The sequence below is a fragment of the Primulina huaijiensis genome, chromosome 9 (genome assembly GCF_012295235.1).
Source record: "Primulina huaijiensis isolate GDHJ02 chromosome 9, ASM1229523v2, whole genome shotgun sequence".
Lineage (NCBI taxonomy): Eukaryota > Viridiplantae > Streptophyta > Magnoliopsida > Lamiales > Gesneriaceae > Primulina > Primulina huaijiensis.
The window spans coordinates 6716388-6725519 of record NC_133314.1 but is presented as its reverse complement, the minus strand read 5'-3'; the positions used below and the strand labels follow the sequence as shown (position 1 = coordinate 6725519).

General features: G+C 36.7%; 1 protein-coding gene across 1 annotated transcript; it reads right to left on the bottom strand.

Moving 5' to 3' along the window:
- Positions 1-1276: 1276 nt before the first annotated feature.
- Positions 1277-9132, bottom strand: LOC140985322 (GPI-anchored protein LLG1-like). Its single transcript, XM_073453147.1, has 3 exons — positions 8882-9132; positions 8532-8588; positions 1277-1712 (listed from the first exon to the last, which is right to left on the bottom strand). Exons 1-3 carry the CDS (start codon positions 8961-8963, stop codon positions 1357-1359), a joined length of 495 nt encoding a protein of 164 aa, XP_073309248.1. The 5' UTR covers positions 8964-9132; the 3' UTR covers positions 1277-1356.

Here is a 9132-nt window from a genome sequence, read left to right as displayed (position 1 = left end):
TTTATTTTGGCATTTTTGTTTGAATTTGGATTCAAGGTATTTATCAATCCAAATTCCATCAAGCCCAAAATAATTCATATATTGAGTTTTGACCAATAAGAAAATCTAAAAATTTCGCTTATACATTAAAAAAGTCAAAATATATAGTATTTCATTTTTGTAGTGAGTATTTATATTATATTATCTAAAGCCAGAGTATCAATTCCGGACAAATTTTCAGTGCCAAATTCTCAAACATGAAATAACAAACTCCAAATAAATAATCCAAGAAATAAGTATCTATTACTGTTATTAAATTAGAGGTATAAATAATAACCACTTTTGATCTGTCATGTCACCAAATTCTTCCCCCAAAAATACCATTTTCCCATAAATACCATTATTTTTTAAATAAAACAAATCATGATAAATTATTGATTTAAAAAAAATAATTTAAAAATATATATATAATAAATAATAAGGAATTCAAACATTAATTTTAAATAAAAATTAATCTAACCTCATTATATTTATACAAATTTATTATTATATAGATATTATAAAATTTAAAAATTAATCTAACCTCATTATATTTATACAAATTTATTAATATATAGATATTATAAAACTGTGTTTTAAATAAAAATTTAATTTACGTACACATATTGTGCTCGGAGATTTATTAATAGGAAATTACAGATACCACATGCCAGAATCGGACCTGTGTTACACGGGACCCGAGACGATTCTCGGAAAATGGGCCCAAGAAAAGCTGGAAATCGAACTTATAAAGTATTCAAAATTCGGAAGAACAATGGTGGAAGTTGCGGTAACCGTCCGAAAGCCACCGAACAAAACTAGTTGACAACTGATTTTCCGATTGTGCCAAAACTTCATAAAATTGACATGAAAAGATAGCTCTCATTGTAGGATTTTCAAATCTTGGCTCGATTTGAAATTTTGGCCAGCGCCTTTGGAAATATCGCATGTTAAAGTAGTGGTAGTTTCATCATAAAATTTTGAGAAACACTTTAATATGGTGCCAAAAAGTAGCATAAGTCAAGATTTTTTGAAAATATGGTTGCTTTTAATTTTTGATAACCAGTGGTGACGAAAAAGTTAGGTGAAGAGGGTAGATAATTTTTTTAAAATTGATAAGTGACAAAAAATAATAAAAAAAATGTTGGTTTTTTCTGTTTTCTTTTCAATTCAGTAATGTACCAACTAATATTTTTTAATAAACAACTATTAATTAATTAATATATATATATGTATATATAATTTTTTTTAAAAAATTGAGCCCTTTGTTAGGCCGGGGTGCCACATGCATATATTATGTATTTAGAAAGAAAACGAAAATTATGAATTCATCCCCAGTTAGCTTAATATAACCATCACCAGTCCTGCAATTATCATCATCAACAAAGCGGGCCGAACACCACCACGGAAACCCTTGCTTTTCGACGGTGGCGGTTGCTCCACTGACTGGCAATCGAGGCCTTGCTCCCCTTCCTTGCACAAAGATGCAAAAAGCCCAGGAGGATATTTTCCATAAAGATTCACATAACTGAAAAAGGTATCAGCACAATTGCTCTTCAAGTCATTCACTTGATCCTTAACTGGGCACAGCAACACCTTCAATGGTGTGCAACATCGTTCCGGCGTGTAATTCGGGCCTTTGCACTGACTTGTGATCACTGAGTAGTTCATCTTCTCAAAGTCTACTGAGCAAGCTGCACGTTTTATAAGTAACTTAGTAAAAGTATTTATATTATTTATATTTTTTAATGTAAAAATATGTTAGATTATTGTAATTGCATACCGTAATACATATTTTTAAAAATTTTATGTTAAAATATGGTTCCATTAAATAAAATGTTGACTATTTTTAATAAATGTTGGAGAATCAAATTATTGTATGGGAGATGTATAAATTAAAGGAGAGTGAATATAGGTTTTGGTAGTAAGAACTAGGAAGTTTGTGATGCTCAACTTGAGTTTGTGTAGATAGAGAAGTTATGATAGAAAATAAAATTGAACATACCCTTGATTTCTATACCTGATAATTTGAAATATATGCTCAGGATTTCATTCACACAAATTAATGTTGGAATATTGAATGAAATGGGACATGGAGTTTTCCCACATTGGAAGCCAAACCAAGTCTCACCCTCTTTATTAGCTCTAAGTTTGAACCATGGGGCTTGACTCTTAGGGGCAACAGAAATTTTTGAAAGGAGAAGATGTTGTTAGGCTGGGTCTTGGTGAAACACACTCACGCGCGGCCGGCTCGGTGCTGTGAGGTATCTTGACCGTATTAATCTTTTGGACAAAATTTATTTGGAAAATAATTTTTTATTTCGAAATAAAGTTCGTACACATTCGGAAACTTTGTGTCCCTTAGCCTATCACCTGCATTCGGACCAAACAATGCGTTCTTTAGCCTTCGCGTTGAGACAAAGAACGTTGCGTTCGTATCCAGAAGGTTATGTTCCTTCTCCGCAACTGATGAATAGGCTACAAATAATCCATCCATCTGCATTGCTCATACTTTTCGCATCTTTGCTCCATTTCCCTTCTCGTTCATTGTATACATGAAAGTTCTGCATATTTCAGTTCACTGTTATCAAGAGTTTGTATTGATGCATTCTCTCGATTCGAAGTCGTCGTATCATAGAGAAGATTTCCATCCACGTAGAACATTGTTATACGGGCAATTTCGTCTTGCAGATAAAGGATTCATCCTTTCCTCGACTTACTTCTTTCTGTTGCTGCACATTATTCTAGTTGCAAAGATCCAAACTAATCACAATAATTCCTCCACATGAATGAAATTAATGCAAGTATGCAGACTTTCTTGAAATTTCTTGTGAATTATCAATGTATCAGGATAGGTAGCTTGTGACTTTGAATCTTCCTTAGTAATATACCATCGGATTTACTGGTTGCTTAGCGACATGATGTCTTGAACTAGTCAGCTTTTTATGTAAACCTAGTCAACAGTATTTACACAATAATAATTTTAACATATTACATTCTCATGTTGTGCTTATTTCGGTCCTGGACCATATCTTATATTCATAAGTGTTCTTATTGAAGTGGCCATTACCTCACACTTACATAGGTGATCTCCTATCTAGAGTATCCTGCCATACTCTACCTCTTAGGTATAAAAATCATTAAAAGAAAACTTATAATCACCACATGTTGCAGGTCTTTCCTACTTGGATTGTAACGCCCCAGATTCGACAACTGTCCTCACTGTACCAAGACGAGTCTTTCCAGCATGCTTATGTCCTCACTCACAAGCACCCTAGGAAACTTCCCAGGAGGTCACCCATCCCAGAATTGCCCCAAGTCAAGCACGCTTAACTTTGGAGTTCTTATGTGATGAGCTACCGAAAAGAAGATGCACCTTCGTGGTATAAGTAGTACATATCAAATCTTTTAAGCCCTCTTCAACTGTACAGTCCATTACATTGAACAGTTTCGGAATCCCCCTCCTTCCGGTGTAAGATCGGTTAATTCATGTTCCCTCCGTCTAGAAGCCTACCAGGAGCCGCTCATTGTCCGTGCAACCTCATGGCACCGGCGCTCACCCCCTCCCTCTTCGGCCCCGGGCCTTACATGCCCACCAGCTTCCGCTTGGTTCATCCCCGAACCACACCGTACTAGGAGAGGTCGGCTCTGATACCAACTGTAACGCCACAGATTCGATAACTGTCCTCACTGTACCAAGACGAGTCTTTCCAGCGTGCTTATGTCCTCGCTCACACGCACCCTAGGAAAATTCTCAGTAGGTCACCCATCCCAGAATTGCCCCAAGCCAAGCACGCTTAACTTTGGAGTTCTTATGTGATGAGCTACCGAAAAGAAGATGCACCTTCGTGGTATGAGAAGTACATATCAAATCTTTTAAGCCCTCTTCAACTGTACAGTCCATTACATTGAACAGTTTCGGAATCTCCCTCCTTCCGGTATAAGATCGGTTAATTCATGTTCCCTCCGCCTAGAAGCCTACCAGGAGCCGCTCATTGTCCGTGCAACCTCAAGGCACCGGCGATTACCCCCCGCCCTCTTCGGCCCCGGGCCTCACATGCCCACCAGCTTCCGCTTGGTTCGTCCCCGAACCACACCGTACTAGGAGAGGTCGGCTCTGATACCAACTGTAACGCCCCAGATTCGACAACTGTCCTCACTGTACCAAGACGAGTCTTTCCAGCGTGCTTATGTCCTCACTCACACGCACCCTAGGAAACTTCTCAAGAGGTCACCCATCCCATAATTGCCCCAAGTCAAGCACACTTAACTTTGGAGCTCTTATGTGATGAGCTACCGAAAAGAAGATGCACCTTCGTGGTATGAGTAGTACATATCAAATCTTTTAAGCCCTCTTCAACTGTACAGTCCATTACATTGAACAGTTTTGGAATCCCCCTCCTTCCGGTGTAAGATCGATTAATTCATGTTCCCTCCGCCTAGAAGCCTGCCAGGAGCCGCTCATTTTCCGTGCAACCTCATGGCACCGGCAATCACCCTCCGCCCTCTTCGGCCCCGGGCTTCACATGGATGTTGTAGGAATGAGCCGACACATATTCCAAGTTATCAAACTAATATTTATAACTTGGTTTTCCCATTGAACCAAGCTCTTGAGATCTCCAATTCACAAGGTTGGGTTATCGCTATAAATATTTTATTTTGTAGGTTTTAATTTCATTCTTCTTATTAATTTGTACATTTGATCTCAATTTATTCATTTAGTAAACGGGTCCGCCAGGTTTTCCTTTGGCTTCACATGTTCAACAGAAATAACTCCATTTGAGATCAATTGTCTTATGGTATTATGTCTTCGACGAATATGTCGAGACTTACCATTATACATACTATTTTGTGCTCTTCCTATTGCTGATTGACTGTCACAATGAATAATAATCTAAGGCACTGTCTTATTCTAACAAGGAATGTCTTCTAAGAAATTTCTTAGCCATTCGGTTTCTTCTCCAGATTTATCCAAAGCATTAAACTCGGATTCCATAGTGGTTCGAACTATATATGTTTGTATAGAAGATTTCCATGACATGGCTCCTCCACCTATCGTGAACACATATCCACTAGTGGACTTGGAGTCATTTGTGTCAGATATTTAATTTACATCACAGTATCCTTCCAAAACCACTGGATATTTTGTATATAACAATCCATAATTCAATGCGTATTTTAAATATTCAAGCACTCTCGTTAAGGCTTTCCAATGATCCTTACTTGGATTGCTAGACGTAACTTATTTACTGTATATACAATGTTTGGATAAGTACAGCTAGTTAAGTACATTAGATGGCCTATTATCCTTGCATATTCCAGTTGTGAGAAAGGTTCTCCATGATTTTTGGCCAAACGAACGCCTAAATCTATAGGTGTTCTTGCCGAAGGATTGTTTATGGCATTAATCCTTTCAAGAACCTTTTCAATGTAATGAGTTTGTGATAATATAATTCCTTCAGATGTTCTAGATATTTTAATCTCTAATATAACAGCACATAATCTCAAATATTTCATGTCAAAATGTTTTCATTGTAGGGGTGCTTTCTCTTGTGACTAATATAATTGGATTGAGGTGAGTATGAGACTGTAGTTTGATAAATTATGCCAGAATTTGAGTAGAATTCTTCAAATGGAGAGACATACTCTCCACTTCAATCACTTCGAATCATTTTTACCTTTGAACTGAGTTGATTCTCGACCTCATTCTTATACTTTTTGAAAGATTCTAAGGCTTCATCTTTGCTTTTCAACAAATAGACATAACAGAACCTAGTGCAGTCATCAATATACGTTATGAAATATTTTTTCCCACCTCAAGTTTGCAGAAGTTTTAAATCACATACGTCAATATTGATTAATTCAAGTGGCGTAATACTTCTTGGTTACAAAATAGAATGAAGCTTTTTCCATTTTTGCTTCAACACAAATCTCACACTTATCTTGTGGATTTCTTTTCAACGTAGGTAGTATATTTAGATTTGCAAGTCTTTGCAAGGTTTTGAAGTTAACATGACATAATCTTTCACTCCATAAATTAGAACTTTCAATCAAGTAAACGGAATTATTCACTTTATTCTTTGTCTCTTGGCGGATAACATTCATTACATTCAACTTAAAGAGACTATTGTCTTGGTACCATTTACCTATAAATACGCCACTTTTGGTTAACACAAACTTGTCTGATTTAAATACAAGCCTAAAACCGGTCTTACTTAATAGGGATCTAGAAACTAAATTCTTACGAATGTCTGACACGTGCAGTACATTCTTGAGCTTTACTTCTTTGCAAGAAGTCATCTTTAGCACCACTTTCTCGATTCCTACGACTTCAGAAGTAGTAAAGTTTCCCATAAATAGTTTGCTTTCACTGACGGGAGTGCAGGATGAAAACATTTCTTTCTCGCCACAGATGTGGCTTGTATTGCCTGTATCTATCAACCATTCTCTTCGATTATCCACCAAGTTGGTTTCAAATACAACAGCGGATAGATCAAGTTCCGGAATGTCTATTACTACATACGTTTCCTCAACGACGTTGGATTGCCTTTGATTATGTTTTTCTCTCTCTTTGGAAGACGACAATCCTAGGCCATGTGGTTCGGTTTTCCACAGTTGTAGCAATTTCCGTTGAATTTCTTGGTTTTCCTTTCTTTCTTTTCATTGTAGGGGTGCTTTCTCTTGTGACTAGTGCTTAATTATGCTAGATTGGCTTTGGATTAGGCCTCTGTTATCCTTTTGTATGTCTTGGCTTCGGTGTTTTGGTTTTGTTCCTCAATTCGAAGTCTAACGATCAGATCTTCGAGTTTTAATTCCTTACGTTTATGTTTCAGATAGTTCTTGAAGTCTTTCCACAGCAGCAGCAATTTTTCAATGATTGTTGCGACTTGGAAAGGTTCCTTTACTTCCATTCCTTCGGCCAGTAAGTCACGAAGAATGATCTGAATTTCTTTGCACTTGGTTTATTATTATTTTGGTGTCCACCATCTTGAAGTTCATAAAATTTCCAACAACAAACTTCTTAATGCGTGCGTCCTCTGTCTTGTATTTCTTTTCCAAAGAGTCCCACAGTTCCTTGGCTGTCTTGACAGAACAATAAACACTGTATAATGTGTCATCGAGTCCATTAAAAATATATAGTTTCTGCAGAGGAAGTCATTGTGGTTCCAAGCATCAACAATAGTTCTTCGTTGGGTGTCAATGTCACCTTCTGCAACAACAGTGGAATCCTCTTTTAGGAATCGAGTCAGACTTAGTGTGGTGAGATAGAAGAGCATTTTTTTCTGCCAACGTTTGAAGTCAGCACCAGAAATTTTGGACGGCTTTTCACTGTGAGCGGGAGCAACAACCACTGGAGTGAAAGACGTGGTCGAAATATCCAGAATAACAAAGATTTTCGTCTTGCGATTGTGATTAGTTTGTATCTTTGTCACTGGAATAATGTGCAACAACATAAAGCAGTAATTCGAGGCAAAGATGAATCTTTTATCCGCAAGACGAAATTACCCATATAACAGTATTCAATGTGGACGGCAATCGTCCCTAAGATACAACGACTTTTAATCGAGAGAATGCAGCACTACAAACTCTTGTTAACAACGAACCGAAATATGCAGAACTTTCAAGTATGCAATGAACGAGAAGGGAAATGCAGAAAAGATGTGAAAAGTATGAGCGATGCAGATAGAGGAATTATTTGTAGCCTATTCACCAGTTGCGGAGAAGGAACACAACCTTCTGGATACGAACGCAACTTTCTGTGATATGCCAAGGGACACACTGTTTGATCCGAACGCAAGACCCATAGTTTCCGAATGTGTACAAACTTTATTTCGAAAATAAAAAATAATTTTCAAAATAAATTTTGTCCAAAAAGATTAATACGATTACTTGACCTCACCGCACCGCATCGAACCGACCAGCTGGCCGCGCGCGTGCGTGTGTTTCATCGAGACTCAGCCTATCAGCGTCTTCCTCATTTCAAAAACTTCTTGTGCCCATAGTTCAAACTTAGAACTAATAACAAGGAGGATGAGACTTGGTTTGACTTCCAATGTTGGACAACTCCATGTCCCATTTCATTCAATATTCAAACAATTAAATTTTGAGAAAATTTAATTGGACATCACTTTGATTAGTATATCATTTTCGTTGGGAAATAATAATTGTTCATACAAGAAGATTGTCAAAACGCAGTGCGCTTAGCGTTTTTCAAAAAACTATGGCTAATACAAGTAATGGCGACCACAATATTTTAAACTGTACAACAGCTCAAATACCACATTTGAATCACTCTCATATTGCTTCCCAACAACCCCGTTTGCCAATAATTACACTCTTTTAATTTAACGAGGATCAAACATATGACTTTGACTCAGATAATAATTGTATTATTACAATTTTTTCAATGACCAAATAATGAGCGAAAATACAATAAAATCTACCATTTATATTTCAATTCACATGTTTATAATCAAAGGGTGAAAGTTGTGGAGACTAAGAGAAGTCCTTACTCGTTTTCTGTTGAAGAAGGGAGCGACCCATTGATCCATGAGGCTCGACTACATCATCTGCTCAAAAAATACATACCAACAGAATAAGAAAATAAAAAACGAAACCAGGTGAAATTCCTTTACTTGCAACCATGAAATCATCGATGAGGGGAGATAACGAGCACAAATCGTTCTATGCGAAAATTGAGACAGATATTTCTCGTGCATATATGCTTAATCTATTAATGTATATATACACACACGCACAGATAATTTATCCCAATGCCCTAAATCAAATTCTTGACGGGTTCTTGCATGGAATCGATACATTTAAAATCATAATATATGCATGCAAATAATATAAAAATTACTTGAAATGTAGGATGATGAAGCCAAGGCCAAGCCAACCACAATGAAGAAGATACAGAAACGCAAGGATTCTTTAGAACCCATTCCCTTTTTTTGCTTTCTTTCTTTCTTTCTTTCTTTCTTGTGCAGTTCAACAAATAACTGTAGGAATCCTTTATATCTTCCAAAAATAATTTTTTTTTAAAAAAAAAATTTTATATTTTAAACAACCCTCGATCTTCAGAGGGTTGGTATTTGTGTTTGTTTTCCTTCT

What these genes read in the sequence shown, in the direction of transcription:
- LOC140985322 (XM_073453147.1), bottom strand. Translation starts at nt 8,963, where the DNA reads ATGGGTTCTAAAGAATCCTTGCGTTTCTGTATCTTCTTCATTGTGGTT. An exon ending in TTCATCATCCTACATTTCAA is followed by an intron (nt 8,589 to 8,881) that starts GTAATTTTTATA and finishes TTTTTTGAGCAG; the next exon opens with ATGATGTAGTCGAGCCTCAT. An exon ending in CCTTCTTCAACAGAAAACGA is followed by an intron (nt 1,713 to 8,531) that starts GTAAGGACTTCT and finishes TAAAACGTGCAG; the next exon opens with CTTGCTCAGTAGACTTTGAG.